Here is a 21356-nt window from a genome sequence, read left to right as displayed (position 1 = left end):
AAGAAACAGGAAAAGAGTCCTAAAACACCGAAAGGACCTAGTTCTGTAGAAGACATTAAAGCAAAAATGCAAGCAAGTATAGAAAAAGTGCATTGAACAGTCCTGGGCACTACTGATAAATTAAGCCCAAAGATGGGGAGAAATGAAAAGGAGAGACAAATAATAGTCCATACTGAGTATCATCAACAATCCAGACTGAAGTCTTCTATTTTAAACTCAATCCCCTTTCCAGATTTGCCACTCACCCTCTTCCAGGCTGGAAGGCATCTTTTTCTTAAAGCACTTTTTTTTTCCTTTAACTGCTGTGATTTAGTGAACCGTACATATTGCTATTATTTGTGCATATGGCTCATCTCATTTTAATTATCTCTACTTCTAGCTACTCAATAAATTTTTTGAATAAAAAAAAAAAGAAATCTGATATGGAAGCCCAAGCCACAGGAAGAATACTACCCTACACTTCAGATGGTGAAGATGCCCTTGCCTGCTCGTATCTCCCAACACCTCACCTACGTCCACCCACCATGCTGGCCCTACAGTCCAGACTACACTCAAGAACACTATCTTGGTCATGAATTTGTTTAAATTATAAGACAACCCCAGACAAGGACCTGACTTACCTCAAGCACAGTGGCCAGCAGGCCTTCATGCTGTTGCATTTGAAAAACAGCTAAAATAAAAATAGACATAGGACAGGTGCTGGTCCCTGAGCAAGATCCCCCTGAAGAAACTGAGTCCAGACCATGGAGCACTGGTGGCCAAAGACACATCTTTGCTCTCCTCCTTTTATTGTCCTCCTAGTGTGGCCCACTTAAGCTCAGAGAATTTACTTCAGGCACAGTTTGCGTTTTACTTGCCTATTCTTCAAGTCAAACCATGGTGCATCTTCTCCAGGAAGCTTCCAGCTAGTTCTGGCTTTGGCCTTTCTGATCCTCCCTATTGAACTTGGCTCAGCATAGCCTGCACATTACTCACCTGTGAGTGTGCTCCATCCACCCTCCTCCCTTCTGTAAGCTCAAGCAAACCTTTCCATTTCTGTTCAGTCAATATCAATGCCTAAGCCGTCAAAGGGCTCAGTTACACATCTATCCATAGAGCAAATGATGGATAAGATATAAACATCTGTCACTGCCCTAAAGTTCACAGCCCCATTCATGGGACCTGAATTCTTTGCATTAATATCTGCTGTAGAGTTAATAATAACAACAGCTCCTCAGGCCCTGCATGGCACTAGTCTATGCACTTTTACATATACAGTCTCCCAAATCCTCTCTAAACCCTACAAGGAAGGTGCTTCGATTATAACTGGTTTCTAGAGGAGACAGGCAAGAAGGCTCAAGTCATTTGCCCAAGTTCCAACTAATCAACAGCACAGGTCAGTTTTCATCTTAAAATGCCACATTCCCAAAACACAAATGATATCAAAGGTTAAATGAGTGGCATATGCAGAAAGGGAGCCCCATGTTTGGGGATGCCCTGAACACCCTGTGCCCAGCTGCTCTTAAGTGCCTGGGGCCAAAGAAGTGTCCAAGTCACCTCTCACATGACCTTTTTCACTTCCATACCAGTTCTGGTATAAAAGGATTCAGGGAGAACAGGAGCCCTCTATTTATCCAAGGCCTCTAAGAAAGAAAAAGAGAAGCCCAAACCCCTCATCCCAAACATCATCACTTTCTCTGTAGGCCCAAGTGTACCCAGCTGCACATAGTACCATACTCAGGGAATTAAAGTTCTCCTGGCTTTTTTCATTATAGCTCACCCTCCTTATCCAGCCAACTTCCTCACTTGGATTTTCTTTGCTTCTTCTTTTCAGCCCTTCCAGAGTTTGTACTAGCAGCAGCGAGGCTCAAAGACACAGACACCCTGGCAGCCTGCATGGACTTGGGCCTTTGGTGAGACCCGAGTCCAGTCCAAGCCCAGGAGCACACCTTCCCTATCCACTAGCCAGGCAGTACTGGGCTTCACCACCAAGTCAGGGGAGTCCGAGGGAGGGGAGGGAGCACATATGGCTCTCCATTCACAGGAAACACCAAGTAGGAATGAAGGATTTTCAGAGGTGAGACTGGTCTTGGCCGGAGATGGGTTTGGCTCAAGCTAAGAACTGAAAACATGAATGGGAGTTAGCATCAGTCCCATGCCAAGGCTGGCCTGGTCTCAATTTTTCTAGGGTTCTTGCTCTCTGCCCAGCTCAGCTGGCCTATACTCAGGGTGGCCACGAGTGTCAGCCTCACACTAAATATCTTTGTTCCTCCCTTCTCCTCGCAGCTTGCCTGCACTCTCACTTGTGAAGAGGCTGGACAGAGTCTCCTCAGAGGCTCCCCAGGCCTGGCAAGCAAGCAGTGCTGGAGACACAAGGACTGGGCTATGGAAATGCAGAGGCGCCAGCTCTCCCATCTTGTCCTGCAGGAAAGCCACCGACCAAACAGAAATGAAGTAGAACATTTCCCTGAGACTGCGGGGTCTCTGACCTCTGGACCCCGAGGATTCCAGCAGAGACAGGTGCCAGGCCCACTTCCTGGGGCCCTTCCCCAACTTCCAATGCTTGTGGGCACATGATTTCTACAATACTGACCAATGTCCTGGCTTCAGAACTGAGAAGTTGTCTTCTTTCCAATATTTTTTATTAGCACATATTGGTTATACTGATTAATGCACTTCATTTCAGCAGCTTTGTACACGTGCACAACATACTTGAGTCACTTCCTTTACTGGCCCCCTACCCTGTCCTCTCCCATAGGTTCACATTTGGGGGGTCCTATGTATAATGTACTTTGATCCTACTTATTACCTGTATGTATACCCCCACTTTCTGTCTTTTAAAGGCCCACGGTACCCTCTATAAGAAGTGCTCTTCCTATAGACAAGCCAAATCCTAAGGCCAGGGTCCTGGCTGCCTCAGAGAACAGCACACGAGCCCCCCCCCCCAACCCCCAACATGAGCATTCACTATGGACAGGACCAGCCCACTTGCTTCCCTGAGTTTCCTCCTGACAGCTGGGGAGACGGCTCAGTGGCATAAGCACCCAAGTGGCAAGCTCAAAGTCCTGAGTTCGATCCCCATTATCAAAATAATAAAATAATAAAATAAAAATATACATAAAAAAGACCAAAAAAAAGCGCCGGCCAGAGTTTCCTTCTGCCACCTTCCCAGGACCTTGCAAGATACTTTGGACATACTCCTCCTCCGGTTGCTCACCAAGCCTTCCACACAGGTTCTCCAGCAAGCTGTCCCTGCTACAAAATTAGAAACATCGAGTTCCAGGACCTGAGGTGGGTGCCAGCATTCTTTCTCTCTGGAAGAGAGGGCTCCTGGAAAACAGATGTCTCCTTTCACACGATGACAGCTGCAGCTCAGAGAAGTCATGCAGGACACACAGCATTCAAGCTGCTGGTTACTATCCAAAGGCTGTGATGCCAAGAGGGTAAGTGGGAGGGCATTTGTCAATTGTCACCTGCTGTACAAAGACCTGTGCAGGTTTGTAGCTTTTGTGAGCAGACATAGACATGGAGACATTGTACAATTAATTAATTAATAACCATGCTGCCAATATGTCACAAATGGAGGTTTTCAGATACAGGGGCTAATTATGAAGCCACCTCACCATCAGCCGACTGAGAAAGACGCAGGAGTGAAATCTAGGATCCTTTCCAATTGGGCTGACTGCTCTCAGAGATCAATCCTACCCTGCTCCAGATTCCCCAGGTAGCTCACAGTCAAATGATCAGTTTTAAGGGTTTGAGAGTTTAAAAGGAGCCCCGGAGGCATGTCAGCAGGCTACCTTCGCGCTCCTTCTCCCCTGGCCCTTCAGGACCTGCATCCTGGGCCCTCTGGAGTCCCGGCTGGCTGCCCTTCCAGCCTGCCTCTCAAGCTCCCTGCTAAGCCACCATAGATGTCTCTTTCTTTGTGGCTGGGGGTGTGGTTCCATTCACAACACACTTCTGTGAGGACAGAAATTAGGTCTGTAGAACCTTCCAGTCTTCAGCATCCCAATATCACAGACACTGGTCGAATTCTGAGTAGCTGCTTGCCTTCCAGCCATTACCAGAGCCAGATACCAGCAGGGGCGACCCAGCCCTTAGGCTGCCACCCCACACCTGGGTTTCCTCTACCACAATGAGTCGCTCCACAGACTATATACTCTTTGCAGTGCAAACCCCTTCTGAGAGCCAGGCAGGCACCACCCCTCCATTTGATCTTCCCAACAGCCTAATTACATGGGTACTGCTACCACTAGCTTTTGATTCAAGGGGCTGTGAGCACATTGCTAGCTGGTAAGTGACAGGGGCAAGATTCAAGCTAAGTTAACTTGGGGCTCTACAGTATGCTGAAGGGTGTTCCCAGAAAAGATGGAATCTGCCAGAATCTGGAAAGGGACCTTGCTTGGAAATAGCACCTTTTGCCAATGTAGTCAGTTATACTAAAACAGAGTCACACTAGATGCAGAAAGATGATCCTAAACCTAGTGTCCTTACAAGGAAAGGAGAGACTCGGAAGTACAGAGAAATGGGGAAGAAGAATCTGAAAATGGGATCCAATGCTGGAATTCCAAGATGAGGAACACCAACTGTGGGAGCCACCAGCAGCCAGGAGAGAGGCACGGAGTAGATGCTCCCTCCAAGGCTGCTACCAACCCCCCAACTCTGTACTTCAGCCCTGGAACTGTGAGAACACAAATTCCCACAGCTCAGTCCCTCGGTCTCTGGTCATCCTGCACAGCAACACTAGGAAACAGAAGGACAAGCCCACACTCAGCACAGCTGCCCTCACCTCTCGACAGGCACAGTGGACCATCATCTCTAAGCAAGACGAAGGGCTGGCCAGCGCCCTCGCTCCTCACGTGGCCTCGCCTGCTGCTGGGCTGCAGTCCAGCTTTGCGGCATGACTTTGGGTGTCACTTGATCACTTCACCAAAAAAAGAGAGCTCATAGTATTCCCCAAACTTCACAGGGTCATACAAAAATAAACTCATGTAGGGGAAAGCATTTTGAAAATGTCAACCTCTTCCTCTTACTTTGAAATGTGGACTCTGGATATTTTTTATTCTATACAATGTGAACATATTTATAGTAATATATAAAATATAATGTGCAATAATGCATATAATGTATAATAGTGTGAACACATCTTTTTAAAACTAATTGCAGATTTTAAAATAAATTATGTATATATAGGTTTATGTAAAAATAAACCTTCTTATATTACAACCTACAATCATGCCTATAACCTATAGGTTATTCCTATAACCTATAATCATTCCTTATTTTCTGTTCCATTTTTAAGTACCACTCTGCACTAGGAGAGACAAAGACATATACCCCAAGTTTTGTGCTCTGAGGAGGCCACACTTACTCCCACGTTAGAAATTTCAATTCATTTCCCTGTGGCCTTTGGAGACAACTCTCTGTGGCTGTCTATGATCTCATCCTCATCCTGCTCCTAAAGAGTGAAGGCTCTGGGCCACTGCACAGGCAAGAGGGCAGCTCTGCCCAGAGTTTGGCTCTGTACCCTATGACCTTTAGCAGCACACACTCCCATTCTGTGCCCACCCCTCCCACTGGCATGAAGAAAAAGATCTTTATCTATTCACCTTCAATCACAGCTTTGCTTCTTCATTTGGCAACAAGAAACACTTCTTTTCCCTGATGATGACAGCAATTGCCAGGCCGGGATCACCCATCCCTCCTCCTCCTCTACACTCCCTCCTGCAGTAGACTCCCTTTCAGAACAGGAGCTGCGTGACCAGCAGGCCTTTCGCAGGGCTCCACCAAGGCTTCTCCCTCAGACAGACCTGGTGACAAGGTAGGAGGTCCAGAGAAACCACTCAAACAACACTAAGTGGCAGATTACTTCTCCAGCCAGTCTCAAGACCCAGAAAGACAGCCAGCCCACTGGAGGGACCCAAAGGGCAGACTGAAGCTACCTGCCAAGCATGGGAAAACCTCACAGCTCAATACTAATTTCTGTGGGAAAAATTTTTTTTAATTTCTCCATTTTTCTTGTATTTATCGATTAGTTCATCCAACCCATAGGGTTGATTAGAGCCTGCTCCACTGCTCGGACTGGCAGCTCAGATCAAACCACTGCTGTACACAAAGTGTACCAGCTGAGGGACATGGGGACATTGTTGTCCCAGCTCCATTGTCTTTACCATCTGCTTGGAATCAAACTGTAGTGAGGCCATAGTGCAGAGTGATGTGAAACCATTGGAAAAGTCCAAGAAGGTTCTAGTCCATGAACCCAAGCACAGAAGCAGGGCCCGAGAGGAGAAGGGGCTGCAGCTCTGACTTGGCCCAGCAGCTCTCCTGCCAGCCACACTGCGGGGAGAGGAGTTGTGTGAGTGCACGGGAGGGTTCTTTCCCCACGGGCTGTACAGCATCAGGGCAAAGGAGCCACACTGAATGCCCCTCCCAGGAAAATGGTGCTCAGGCCCCAACACAGAGACAGCCTATGGCTCCACACTAGCAGATGTTGGCAGAGACCCTCCTCTTCCTGCATGGAACCCGTGGTGCACAGGTGGGGAACTCCAGCAAGCAAGTGCAGGTTAGCACACTAACGTGGTCTGCATAGACAATCATCGCACCTTCTCTGTCTGCCAGGCCAAAGACCATCTGAGAGGGCTTGGAGCCAAAGTCTCCCTCCACAGATGAGTAAACTGAGGCCCAAAAAGAATTTGAAGACTCCCGCCACTCAACCACCCGCGGCTAAGGGGCGCCAGGACCAGGACCCTGCCTCCCATGGGTGCCATGTTCCTCCTTCCCACTCACATTTTCCTCTCGTTTCTCTCACCACAAGCCCCTCGGTTTCCAGCCTGTGGGATTTGTCTCCTCAGATGAAGGCAATCCTCCCACCTTCTGAATGCCAGAACCCAGTGCCAAAATTCAAGAAAGCTAAGCCCCACTCCAGGCTAAGAAGCACAATCCCAGCTCATTATCAGATAAATCACTTCCTGGAAGAAACGCAGCTACAGCCGAAGAGGAAAGCCAGGCTCAGTCCTCTACCCCCATCAGCCCTCTGTGTCCCCTGAACTTTCTCAGGACCTCTGATGATCCCAAACAGCAGCACTGTGGTGGGGACAGCAGCACCAGCTGCTGGGGGGAATGCCCTGACCTCCAGGCTAGCTTGGAAGGTAGTATACTGTGCTGGAATTTGGGGTGTGGGTTCCCCTGGGAACTCCAAGCTGTGGGCTTCTGGGAAGGAACAGACAGCTTCCATCCAGCAACCCAAACTTTCCTCCCCAGAGCAGCTGGAGGGCAAGGAAGAAAGAAAGTACAGTATTTTCAGCTGCTCGAGCCACAGCCCTGGTACCATCCTGCTTCCAAAGAGCATTGAGAAAGCAGGGACAGAACAGGAACAAGTAGCAAAGGAAAGGGAAAGTGCCCCTTGCTCCCCCAGGCCTGCTTGTTCGCAGTCAGGCTGGGCGCAGCATTCCGAACAGGGAGATCTGCCAGGAGATACATTAAGTCTGTAAGAGAAGAAGGCTCCAGGCAAAGAGCTGTCAATCACAAGGGAAATCAGTGCTGGGATCAGGGATCTTTCTGCCCCTTCCCAGGGAAGGCAGCCCATGCTCAGCTTTCGCACCACCTCCCCCTGCATACACACACAGTTAGACAAAATCCCCATGAAAACTGATCCCCCAGCGGCACTAGACGCTCCTGCATGTGAGCAAAGGGGCAGAAGGTGAAGGAGGCCCCATCCAAGCCCGACTGCGGTTCCCATGCGCTGGGCCTCCCCGCTGCCACCTGATGACTGCTCCAAGGCCACCACCCACACAGATGGGCTCCTGCTCTTCCCCTGCAAGACACAAGACAGAAGCCTTTACCGTGTACAGAGAGCTGCAGGTGAGGTCAGGGTCTAGAAGGAAACTTGGGAGGGCGGGACCCCACACTGCCAGTGATCTGCTGAGCTGGGGACCCTCAGTTAATCACACGAGAAGGAAGCTTCGTCCACCAACATGGCCACCTCTGGGAGAGGCCACTGGCAGAGATGTAAGGCAGGTCCTTTAAGAATCTTCGCGCATCACAGAATTGGAAGGGCTACAAATAACCACAAGGCCTTACTTTCTGACTTCGTGCCAAAGGTAGGTCTCCCAGATAGCGCAGACAAGAGCCCATCCTACAGCCCATCTGCCTTTGAGTGATTTGTGTGTGTGGCCTCACTCCCTGACAAGGTGCCCCAAGCAGTTTCCTGTCTTCACCAAACCAAGTTCAGGAGCTGTGCAGAACAAGGCTCCCTTTGCTGGACAAGGCAGCCTCAGTTGGCTCAGCCCCGGCCCCCACCCCTGCTGTTCACAGTCCTAGGAGGCAGACACTCCAGCTGCCACCACCACGCACTAAAGGCAGTCTGAACGCTCATTTGGCAGGTTGACATCAGTTTAGAGGTAGGACACAGAGCTCTGGGTATTTGCCACTGAAGGTGACATGACATGCCACATCTGCCATGGGGTTGCTGTCCCCTGTTTGGGAGCAAAGTGCACTCAAGGTTTCAAGCTGACATTTCCCAAGTGCCTTCTCCCACACAGTGCTTCAGGTCTCATTTTTCCACTAGCATCAGCAACCCCTGTCAGCCCAGAGATGTCTAGGATCAGCTAGCTCAGCTTGCATTTTAATAACCTGGAAAATTCTTTTTAGGCTCCTGAAACATTACCATGACCATCCCATTCAGTGCTGGGACATCTGCAACATGTTTGTCTTTTTATTTTCCTTTTTTTAAGGAAACCATGGCTTATGTGATAAATTCTAAAACAGCTATGTGGGGTGTACTGACTGCCCCTACCTGGAGAGGAGAGCTGCTGTAGGATGCCATGCTGAGCCACATCTTGATGCCAAGATGGCACTTTGTGACCAGCTACAACAGGGTGAGCCACATGTCACCTGTGAACTGTGCAGGTTTGGAGTTCCAGGACACTAATAACCCCACGTCTCCACATCAGCTTGGTGAACATATATTGAACTGGTGATGTAAGAGATTCTGTCAATGTTTCTATTTGGAGATGAGAAACCTGGGCTCAGAGGACTGCAGCTGACTACTCCATGGTTCAATTTTGAGTTTGAGAAGCAATACTACCTTCCAAAGAGGTTCCATCAGCCCATGCAGGAGAAGAGGTGCAAAGATTCCACTCTTCCCTGGGCATAAGGTCATCCCAGAGAGGAGCATGAAGCCTGGGACATGTTCTGGAGGGGAATCCCACAGGTGGGACCCTCCCACTGGTAGGGGTTGAGGTCAAGACACCCAGAAGCCCCCCCCCCAAGGCCTGGTCAGAGAAGGGGACTCTCCAGGGAGTGCAGTACATGGCCCTTTGCAGTGGCCCTACAGCCCCCAGCTCCACCCTATCCCAACTCTTCCATAAGTGCAGCCCCTGGCTTCCCTCTGCTAGAACCTCCTCAGCCACAGCTTTTCTCCCACATGCCTCAGAGGATGCCAAGGGCTCCCAGCAGACATACCTGAGGAGAGGGAGGCGGCACCAAAGAAGCATCTGTATTGGGAAATCAAGCCACAGAATAAAACCATTCAGCTTCAGATCTAGGGAGAGCTGAAGAGACCACCTGTGAGGTCTGTGTAAAGATCCAGAGACTGACCAGCCCAAGTCACAGTTCCATGCAGGTGCTGGAATCAGATCCTAGGGTATCAGAATTTGTTATTTCTAACACATCATATTGTATCTCCTTGTGCAGAAATTTTTATTTTGGGGTTCTGACAGGTGGGCAAATTGAGCCAGTGAAACAATACAAAAGCTGTAGGTGGTAGAGCCAGCCCTGAGCTCAGGCTGCCTGGTAACATGAAGTGTGGTTTTTCCAACATGCTGTTGCAATCCTAGGGATAACACCCTGCCCTCAATAACAATTTCTTTAACTGCTAAAATCTGCTGAGAAAGTGACTCCAGCCCAGAGAATCAGGAGTGTTAAATGAATTTACCGTAAACACTAAAACTGAAACAAAATCAGCCTATCTGGCATTTGGAGGAATCAACAGAACACTAAGTATTCAGTAGAGCCCCCAAACTTATAAAGACAGGCTTCAGTTTGCACTAAGACTTTGCTGCAGAGAAATCCCTGATGGAAGCCTTCCTGCAACAGGGAAAGAGGGGCAGCAGGTCCTCAGAGCCCTCAGTGAAGCCCTGAGGGAACAGGGAAGCTCAGATCTCACCAGTCATGCTTGCTACCCACAGGGCCAGGCCAGCTGGAACAGGCAAATGCGTTAGTTGTGTCCACACATGCACAAGCCACATGTGATGGCCTCACAGCACAAACAGCACATGTGTCTACACTCACATGCAAACACCAGCATGCATATGTGCTCAGGGCCCACTGCATCACACAACTGCTCACGTGTTTCTATATTCACCCTCAGACTGCCACATCCAAGCAGAGAGACACAACACACAGAGACCACATACACACACCATCAATACGCTACCACCTCATCCCTTTCAGTAGCTACAGCCTCTCTGGCTTTCCTCCTCCAAAAAGCCCAATTCAGACACCCAAGCTGACCCAGGCCATCAGCCCCGACTAGCATTCCCAGCCCAGCCCTTGTGGGGCCAGCTCCTGAAGCTCCGTGCTTGCTGCCTGCCTGGACCACTAATAAGCTTGGAGAGAAGTCAAGAGAGTTTATGACAGCTGCTAATGATGGCTGCTTGTGGTAACGACCAGCTCTGTGGCCACCCGAGTATAAGTGATTACAGGCTCTGAACGCCTAGTGCAGAGGGTTCTGGGGGTGCTGACCACAGCAGATGGCTCTTCTTGGCTGCTGGCGGCCCTATTGACCTCATCAGGCTGCCTCCTTCAGGGAGGTGGCCGTGAGTCAGCCACCTCAGTTACATGACTTGCGTCTCCCCCAGATTCCTCAAAGGATACCCCATGATCTCTTCCCTGAGGCTTTCTGTGATACCTTCCCAGAAGAACTAACCCTTTTTCTATACCACCATCATCCCAGTTCTTTCTTTATTAAAGAAATTACACTGAATCATGAGGGCAGGACCCACATCCCAGTCAATCACCCTTCACAACTATTTCATAAGCACTGAGTACTGCTGAACCCGACCAGCAACCCACCCAGTTCCAGGGAACTGCATGATTAAGAGCCCAGTCCTAACATGTGATGAAAGTCACCTGAGCATCTTCCTTCTCCTCAAAGCCCTAAGTTCCTAAGGAGCAGCCCAGAGAGGCAGGGTACTCAGGTCTGCGAGGCAGAACAGGGGCCTGTAGAATACCCATGACTAACTTGAAGCTTTCCTCAGGCTAGCCTGGGAAAGGAACAACAAGGTCTCCTGGGCATCTATCTGCTCAGCCCAAGGCCACAGGAGGTGGGTGCCACTCTTCATTTTCCTGACCGCACCACAGGGCTTCTCGCTCCTAGTATAGCACGTAATCAGAAAAAAACCACTTCTTCTGTAGTAGAGGCCTACACACCAGCTACTTTCTTGGCCAACAAAGGTTTTACCTTCCTTGCAAAAGGCTTATGGTGGTTTCAGCCCCTGCAGGAAGGAGGATCCAAGCTTTTCACTGCAGCTACCCTGCTTAGCTCTGATGATAAAGACTTTCTTCCAAGGCCTTCGGAAAAAAACACTACAAATATTCCTATCTGCACAGATATGGGTGACAATCCAAAAGTCAGTGAATATGGCCAAAAGATTAAGCAGGGGCTATGTACTCAGAAGACACCCAACAAACTGTCCCCTGAACTCAATATACAAGTGTTCAGGTCCTCTGTGGATGCTTAGGTTGTCAAAAGAGAACACGTGTGCCTTACACACACACACACACACACACACACACAGATTTTCAAATGAAAATTTGGTCTGAAGAATAAAGACTACAACGAGAGTGCCCCATTTACTGGCAGCATCAGCACCCTGCAGGCTGCCAGAGCTCTTTGTACCTCTCTCCTGACACTGAGGCAGGAATTTCCTTAGGCTCAGAGCCACTCCCTAAAGCTGAATGGCTATGTGGTCACAGACACTGCTGTGAATTCATTTTCAAAGGACTCACTGAGAAGAGAACACCTCTGAGAAGTCCTACAGGAAGTGCCCCACAGAGCGGCTGAGGGGAAGACCAGAAAGGACAAGGGAGAGCAACCCCTTTAATCCTGCCTGAATGAGCATCTTAGAGGGAAGATGGCTTCTCATTTTCGTCCCTGCCAATCTAATGTTTCAGCATCTTTACAACTTGCATCCATCCTTCCAGAATTTGTAAATGATTTCCGTTAATTCCTGCCTTGTAGAATATACTCCTTTTGTCCCTCCAACAGCTGCAAGCCAGGGAGCATGTACAGCGTTACCTGCACACCAACCCTGAAAGCCAGAAAGAACCCTGCTGCCCATGCCCAAGACCCCTCTGTAGCACTGGTTCAGGCACCTTATACTCCCAAGAGCCAGATGTGAGTGCAGCCAGCAGCCTATGAACACATCACCAAAACCTCCCTTACCACCACAGATGCCACCTCTGCCCTACTGGGGTCAGGATAAAGATGGGATCCATGTCAGAGGCACAGCCACAGAAACCTTTCAACTCAGGCCTGCAGTAAGGACCCCCAAGTGAGCAAGAGCCTGAAACTCCAGCACCCAGATTGCTGGAGAGCAAGCAGCTCATAACCCTCAAGTCTCTCATGGAAATGCACCACGCTCAGCACAAGGCCTTCCTCTGGAACAGCTGTAGAGCTCTATTCCCCTCTGTCCCATGTGCACCTGTTCCCCCAAAGCATGGCGAGGCACCCACATCTGCAACACAGAGCTCCCTCTGCCCTCTCCTGTCCTGCACAGACCTCTTGAAACCACCAACAGGCCCAGCAGCAGACCCTGTGGAAACATCTCTAGGGCTCTTCTGCCACAACTGTTCAAACTCCGCAGAACCCAGAAGGGGATCTCTTTCCCTATCTCCATGCCTCTGCCCCAGCTCCTGAGGCACTCACCTCAACCAGCGCTCCCTAGTTGGATTCAACCAATGTCTATTTTCAAAGAAATCTAAGTTGGCTACTTGGGTCTACTTCCTTTGGAACTGCCACCAGCAGTTGGCGCGATGCTGAGGGATGCTGTCCAAGGCTCGCCTCTCTGAACCAGGAAGTTACCTGGTGCCAGCACTAAAGTGGCTCTCAGATCCAGGAAAGCTCAGGCTTCTGCAGACACCAGAGGTGTCAGTCCACGCAGCTGGCCTGGCTGCAGTGCCAGGTCCTGTCGGGCATGTCAGGAGTGACAGTGCTAGTGACAAGCAGGGCGTCTTACATGGCAAAGCCGTAGTTCAAATATTTATTGTATGTGTCTGGCTTTCACACGGAATCTGCAACCTGCCAGTTACCAGTGTTTACCTTGGTAGAAATGCACGGGAAATCTTAGTCTGAACAGGCCCAGAGTTTATTTTACTGCCAGATAAACAACTTTCTTTGATAAATCATCCGTGTGACAGTGTTCCTGAAAGACTAAACAAAGATTTCAAGCCCAATCTATAGGCCTTTGAGAAGCCTTCCAAAGCTAATGCACGTTTAATTGGCTGTTCTAAGCAGGTTGGGGCAGGGCAAGGGTCTGACATTTCTTTGGCCATTTGTTCTCTTTAAAAAAAAATACAGATTGGAGCTTCAGGCTCATTTCTGCAAAACTGGGTGAAACCTATCAATATTTAAATGGTCCTTTGCCTCTGAATATAACCCCCCCCTTTTTTTTAGTTAAAGGGAGTGAATATCACAAGGCAGCTGTTGGAAATTAAAGGAAATCTGCCTGGAGGTACTGCTTGAGAAAAGGGGGAGGGGGAGCAACACAAAGGGCCTCAAAAGCTCTTGAAACAGACACCAATAAGTTATGAGTAGACTATATTAGGTATGAGATTTCTCAAAAGCACAGAGGACAGCCTCAGTGGGTGTGCCCCCAAAGCTGGGGAGATTCGGCCCTAATCATCTTAGGCCTACTTAAGTGTCATCTAACTAAACTTTAGATCTGCTTCCCATCTAGTACAGACAGGATTTGAGGCTAGGAGGAAGGGTGTTGTTTGTTTGTTTCTTTGATTTGTTCTTATTAACTAGAGTAACTTGAAGCTGCATGGAGCTTTTCCAAATTGGTATTTTAAAAGCTGTCTTCAATATAATCCTCTGTTAACCAGAGAATTCCATTTCCCTTCTTAAATTGTGTTTTGCCAAACAAGCTGATTCCACTAGTACTAGCATCCTGCTTCCTAGGCTAAATTTCATCTTGCAATAATTCTTTCCAATAAGAGGAGACTATTACAAGTTGAACAGCTATCACACTCCAGGAGTTTGAATTAATTAATTCACTCATCTTCTTAACTAATGCACTTCTTCCTACAGCGTGCTGAAATTACCACCCATATTTTGCAGGTTGGGAGCCAGGCTTAGGAAGGTTTGGAGACTCTCTCCTGGTTGCTCATCATGCAGGGTTGGGATTTACTGAGATCTGTCTGGCCCACAGCCTAGGTTCCTTGCAATGTGCTGTTCTGCCTGCCTTTCTATCCTGAAAGAATCCAACACTGGCAAGCTCCTTCCCTTTGTGAGGCACAAGAATTGGCCATTTAAGTTCCACAAAGTGACAGTGAAGAGGCACCTGGTGCCACTGTTCAGGAGCAGTGGGCTTGGGCTTGGCAGGATGGGAACATGATGGGCATAAGAGGAATAAAGTCTGGACTGGCTGCCAGGCAAGTGCTGCTATGCAGGAAAGCTGTACAGGCTCCAGGTGCAGCAGCCGTGGGCAACTAGATGACTCACTCCCTGTTCTCACTCTGCCCAGTCAGCAGGAGAGCACAGATGGGCTGACCTCCCCAGCAGATCTTCACAATGACAAATCAGTTCAGATGAGCAATACAGCACCTGAACAGACTTGAACTCAGTTTTGGGGCATGCAGTGCCTCATCCAAGGGTCATGTATGTCCATTTCCCTTCTCATGCCTCACACTCCACTGGTTTAAAGATGTGGAAGTAAGCTATGCTCAGTGAAATGAGCCTACCTAAGAATCTTCCAGCCACAGTTACAGCCAAGAACAAATTAGTCATAGAGGAAGGGTGTCCCATACACTGCAGAGAGAGAGAGAGACGATGGTTCCTTACAGGTGCTCTTCATGGTTCTTCCATGGGCAACCTCACCCCCAACTGCCCAGGGCCTTATTTCTTGGGCCAGGACCCCATGTTTGGGCTGGCACAGGAATGCTCCAGTGTGAGAGCCACAGATGAGCAAGTAACTGGCCTTAGAAACATTCCACAAGCTGGAAGGCTTTGAAGTCTTTTGGTTCCACCATGGTCTCTGCACTGTTCCACCTATCCCCAAACATAAAGAGATTTAGAATGAGAAGAGCTCATCTGCCGCAGTTAAATTGACAGTTCACTGGAGAAAGGTCTTTGGGCACAGCAAACACCACCACAACCTGCTCCAAGCATTTACCAACCCAGGGATGGCACCTGTTTTAAAGGTCTTTGGTGACAATAGAACCCAATGGTTTTCAACCTGCCAATCCTATCTCAGGATAGCAGCTCCTTTTATAGGGTCTATTTAATTCTACTTTGACCAAACTATATTTCTGAATATTAAGGCTCTTCTTAAAATATGCACATAAATCATCACCCCCAAACGGAGTATGTAGTGTTGCTTGAATTCAGTAACAGTTTGCACATATTGGCTTGGAAAGAAGCCCTCTTCTTCATAAATAAGGATGTACAATGTTCAGATCGTCACCATCCTGTCATTCATACAATCAACTGACAAACTTTTCTTTTATGCCAACTGTGTATGAGATGCTGTGCTAGGGACTGTCTGAGTACTAACACACCTTATTCTATCCACTGGAGGTCTGGGATTTTCCTCACCTCTTAGCATGGAGTGTGCTCTCTATAGTGGTGCAAAATGAATACAGCACTGCACAATTGCCAGGCATCTCACAGGAGGTGAAATGTGGCACCAGGCACAGCGCCCCTCTCAGGTAGCTTACAGACAACGCAATGAGTGTGCTGGCAGCCAGTCTTCCTCATCTTCAGGCGGAAACCCAAAGTTTGGTTTGGAAAGGCTAAGTCTGCTTTTTGCAAGACAGCAAGCCGCCCTGCAGAGTGGGCATGGCCTTCTCACAGGCCCGGCTAAGACACCTTAAAAGAGGGGTGTGTGAGTCAGACAGCAGATGTATGGAGTACAAGAACCTCAGAAAACAGCTCTTCTAGGAAATACTTCCACTGCTGTGAGTGGATTTTCTTTCTCTTTCTTATTTGACTAATTTTAGCATTGCAAAGCACATTTTTTTTCTCTTTACAAAAAAATAAACAAACAAACAAAAAATCCTTCTTGAAGGCCAGGAAAATTTTTAGGGGGAAAGAAGTCATTCTTCACAGCCAAAAATAAATAAATAAATAAATAAAATAAACAAATAAACAAAAGGATGGGGAGCAGAGGAAGCTAAAGAAGTTGCCACCTGAACTCTCAGGCTAAAAAAAAATCTCAAAGAGAGGAAGCTTGGAACTATCTTACCAAAAGTGCTAGATATCACCATGCAAATTTCTGCCAGCAAAACTTAAAGGTGTTTACTGGAGAAGAAGATGACCAGAGTTTGGGATTCCAACCTCACAGTGATTGCAAATCAGGTCCTCAGATCCCTGGGACAAACTGACCTGAAGAAAGATGGCTGTGGGCACCAAGTTGTTAACAGCCGGATCATTAGTGTGGAGGCTGGTCGATGCTACACCAGGCTCCTCAAAGGGCAAGAGCAGCACCCTGCTGTCATTTAGCAAGGAAAGCCCAGGGAACACAGAGCAAAGCAGCACATCCTGAGTAGGAGGTGAGCCACAGCAAGCAAACTGGCCGCCATGTTGAATTTAGAGACCGCACCATCTAACTTTTGGCTTCCCACATCTGGTGCTTGATCCAGGCTGATCCAGCTGCATTCCTGAGTATCAGCACACAAGCTTTTCTGCTGATGTTTTTCCCTATTGGGGGAAAAAATGTGCTCTAAACTGAGGAGGTACAGTGTAGGGGTGGAGAGACAAATGGCCAGGCAGAGCTGACAAAGAGTTATAAATGCATTGCTGGAGGAGAAGGTAATGTAGTGGGCTGAGCATGCCCAGCTCCATGAGGCTGCGGGAGTCCAAGGATGCTTTGGCCGCAGGGTGAGTGTGCGTGCTGACCCAGAAAATGCAGAGCTTGTTTGCAGAGCTCAGAGAGAGCCTTCCAGCAACCTGATGTCTTCCCCCTAGGATGTCAGGACCGCTTAACACAAAGTTTGATCCCTGGAGTGCGAAGTCAGACAGTCCTTCTCTTCTCTGCTGTGTGTCAGCTCACATTGTCAAATGTCTTTGTTTCCTAACTGAATCCCATCAGTGTGGCTGACTGCCTCACTTACGTGAAATCAAATGAGGTAGGAAACAAGTTTCTCAACAAGGCTGCATTCTCCAGGGTGCTAAGAAGGGCAAAGCTAAGCTCAGCCCCTGTGGGGGGATGCTATTTATTGTTTCATAAGAACATTATAAACAGAAACAAAAAGAAAAATCTCTCCAACCTGATCAAAGCAATCTGGCATCTGTGCTACTTGTGCTGTACACATCAACATCTCAGTGGCAAAGCCCCAGCCGCGCAACCCCTTGCTAGTAAAAGGACTCCAGTTGGGAAAGTCAAGAGTCCTTATTTATTAAAAGATAGGGCTTGCTAAAATGACCTTGAAGGTTCCAGACAAACTCAGAAGTTCTGTGAACCCTGAGAAGAACAAAATCACCTTGGGCTAAAGAAACACAATTCTACACAGGTAAACACTCAAGTCAGTGACCTGACCAATTATTTCCAGCCTCCACCCCATCAGCAGCACACTGCCTGGCAGGCACCTACTGTGGCGAGGAAAGGGCGTTCACCACAGGCGATCTTCACCTGCTTTATACAAAATCAGTCTCACCACATTCCTGTTCTCACCCAAGACTTGCTCTTTAGCCCACGCAGCGGGCAAGTGCCCAGCTTAATCAGAGCCTGTGTCCGGCGTAGCAGAATTCTGGTGACCACCTGGGAAAGCAGCAAGAACATCTGTGATAATTTGGGGTTGGAGAGCTTCAGACAGATTTTGAGCACAGAGCCAGGGATCCACTCTCTTTCAACTCTTTAACACTAACTTTGGCCTTGAGTTCCCACAGCCTTGTTACTGCTTGGCTCCATGATCCTCTAGCAAATCACTGCTCAGGGTTTCATCCAGAAGTTTAAAATCTAAAAATTAAATTGTCATATAGTCCACGGAGGTAACTCAGGATTAATTACAGCACCTAGCAGTGACTTGCACTGCATAAACACTGAATGGATATACACCCACAAATTACCAAGTACACTGAATGCTGATATCTTTGGGAAGACAGCACCCCACCAGCCATCACTATGTACCCAATCTTGGGGTTTCTGTCACCTTCCAATCTCTTCCCTGACGAAATCCCATAAACATAACTATTAGCATCTTACCTTTCAGAGTTTATGCTAATATTCCATGGATTTACAAAATATAGGGGTGGAGGGCGGCTTCTGAAAGTGATTATTGTGATTTACTGTACTTGAAGAGGGTGGCAGCCTTCGTTATCCCTCCTAAGGGTCCTATCAGATACTGGCCACTGCTAAGCCAACTTTTCCTGCCCCACTGTATAGTAAAAGTCCTCCTATTGGGACACCTCAGAGAGTTTATGTATGTCATTATTTTTCCTGTGTCCAAATGCACCTTTGGGAAGGAACCAAGTGAATTTTTGTGGATGAAGGGCTTGTTGCTGAGATCATGTGGCACTGTGTACCTGAGACACTGTACAGCAGGAGACCTTTCAGCTCGGGTCACCGCCCTGGATGAAGGAGCCAGTGTGGGTAGCGCTCAATCGATGGAAGGGCAATCAGACACAGCATGGATCCTGGCAGGCACCCTCTATAATGGGGAGTCCACTTAAAAGACTACAAGAGTGTGGCTCGAACATGAGCAGCAAAAGGTGGAGGAAAATCATCTTTTCTTAGAGGTGCCACTACCTGTCCTTCCCCAAGAATGAGGGAGGCATGTAGGGACCCTGATGTGGAAATAAAAACCACAAGACACGCCACTGTCATGCAGCTCTCCATGGTAAAGGGTCTAAATTCGCCACTTATAAGCTGTGCACGACTGCAGACTGCAAGTATGCAAGTGGCCTGCGGACGCACTGGCGCACAATTGCCTTCCACTTCTGTGTGCCGCTCCCTGTACCAGCACAGAGCCCTCTGCACACTTACCACAGCTGATTAGGAACTCAGAGGAGGGCTTGTGCACAGACAGCAAGGCTCTTGTTACCTACCTTTATGTTTTTCCTGGTAAGAACTCTGTAAAAAACTCAACCTCTGGAACAGAATGCAGGAATTAGGAAAAACACTTTGTCCAGCATCAGGCTGGGCCTGTTCTTTGGCACACTGCTTCTCCAAACCCATGAGAGATGGAGGCAGAGACAGGGTGGGAGGTGGAGGGACCCTGCTTCACTGACCTCTCCAGGAGAAGATACATACAGGGCCAAGCTGTGGGAGACTGTCCCTGAAAGGCCCTGGGGTCTGGCCCCAACCATGCCCAGCCTTGACCCTAGAGTGCTGGTTTAGAAATCTATCTCAACCCAGAGTGACCTGGGAAGGGAGAGAGAGCATACTGAGTCATCCTGGGAAAGTCACTTTGCATTGTTCAAAGAACCTGCCCTGGGGGCCTCCACTGATCTTCCAAGCTCTGAAATCTCACCCCCCCCCTCCAGCAAAGCACCCCATAATCACCCACTGAAATCCTGGGTAGAGTTGTGCTGACACCTAGGGGTGGGCACAGAAAGTCTGCCTTGTTTCAGGAGAGCAGGCTAGGGTGGCTGACCTCATCCCTCTACCTTGCAGCTTCCTGGTGCCTCCCTGGCTGTCCCCATTCCAGCCTCAGAGAAAACCTCCAAATCTGTACAGTGACACACCCCCACGCAGAAGGCAGAAGCAGTTTGAGCTGTCTTCTACCTGCCTGGAACAGGTAGCCCTCAGAAGACAGAGGTGGAGAATGCCAAGTTCTGTGCCCACAACTCTCTGTCCCTGGGGACACCAGCCTGAGGAGACGGGGATCTCAAACCCTCTGGAGGTAGCCAAGAATACTTTCTTACCAAACTCGCTTGCACAGAGATGCTCAATAATGGCCTCAGATTTCAATTCGTTGTCACATGGAGGACACACAGTTGTACCTAAGAAAGGAAAGGGGGAAACAGAATCTGTAAGTTAGGGGTTCCCCTGAGGAGATGGTCAGTGTGGCTGCAGACTGACAGCAGATAAGGTCTTCTGGAATTCTGAAGAGCAACTGAGATCTAAAAACAAGGGTCCTGGAACCCAGGAGCTAAGCCACAAATAGGCAAATTGTTTCTTTAAATATTTTGGTCTAGGAATGCTGTATGTGACACATTTAGACTAATGCTCTCCAAGGTAGGTGCAGGCAGGTTCTAGGAAATATGACTTAAAGCCTGCTGGGAAACCCTGGAAATGCCTGACTAATAAATCCAAATAGACTATTTGTTATTTGCTTCTGATCCTTTTCCCCATCCTTCATATACCCCCCAAATTCCTGCCCGGTTCCAATGTGCCAACTCCCATGGGTCACCTGGCCCATCCAGGTGACCAGCTCTGTAGAAGCCCAGAGAAAAAGAAACACATTCTGGAGCCTGGCTTCAGAGCTCTGAACACCCTCTTCTCTGAGGCCTGGCAGCTGCATCTGGATAGGAACAGGGAGGAGGGGCAGAAGTCACCAAAAGGAGGAGGGAGCTGGCCTGGAGGCACCTTCTGAGGATCTTTCATAAGGGACTGTGAATCCTTTGAAGAAGAGGGCCATGGGGCAGACCCCAGGAGTGCTGGGCCTCAGGAGAGGGGACCTCCGAGGCCAGGGCCAGTAGTGACTGAGCTGGAAGGGCAGGGAGAAGCACCAAGTGGAGCCTGCAAGGCCGAAGTGGCTGATGACTGTTGCCTTCTCCCACTTCATCACCTAGTAAACAACTCTCTGTTCATGGGGCACCTAGGAAAGCACAGCACCCTGTAAGGACCATCCACACTGGTGCCACACCATCAAGCCAAGCTGCGCTGCAGCTAAGAAGTGAAAACATTGGCCCCTGAGACTGAAGCAAGGGGGATTGAGACGGGCTGCTCCTTGTCTCCCTCTTCCCTGCCCATCTCCAGTAGCTTCTGCATCAGCCCCTCCCTGCCCATGGAGCCTGTGGCTCTGATCCTGAAGTGGGCAAAAGCCCCCAAGTTGGAACTGAGTTGCAAGCCTGTTCTGGGCAGGGTTCCTGCAGCCACAGTCACTCCCCAGACCTCTCCAGCTTCCAAGAAGGATGCTGCAGGCCGCACAGAGGCCTCGCCCTTGATACCTCACACAGCCTCTTCCCCCACCTGTCCTCAGCCTGGCAGATT

General features: G+C 48.9%; 1 protein-coding gene across 1 annotated transcript in view; it reads right to left on the bottom strand.

The window, feature by feature from the left end:
• Sfrp1 (secreted frizzled related protein 1) overlaps positions 1 to 21356 on the bottom strand; it is a 39623-nt gene that overhangs the window by 13581 nt on the left and 4686 nt on the right. Inside the window, exon 2 of the mRNA XM_004633119.2 lies at positions 20066 to 20143. Within this exon, the coding sequence (XP_004633176.1) occupies positions 20066 to 20143 (78 nt within the window). The remainder of the gene's footprint in view (positions 1 to 20065; positions 20144 to 21356) is intronic.

The sequence above is a fragment of the Octodon degus genome, unplaced genomic scaffold (assembly GCF_000260255.1).
Source record: "Octodon degus isolate 3935 unplaced genomic scaffold, OctDeg1.0 scaffold00051, whole genome shotgun sequence".
In the NCBI taxonomy this organism is placed as follows: domain Eukaryota; kingdom Metazoa; phylum Chordata; class Mammalia; order Rodentia; family Octodontidae; genus Octodon; species Octodon degus.
Note: the sequence above shows the minus strand (reverse complement) of the source record. Positions and strands in the feature narration are given on the sequence as shown.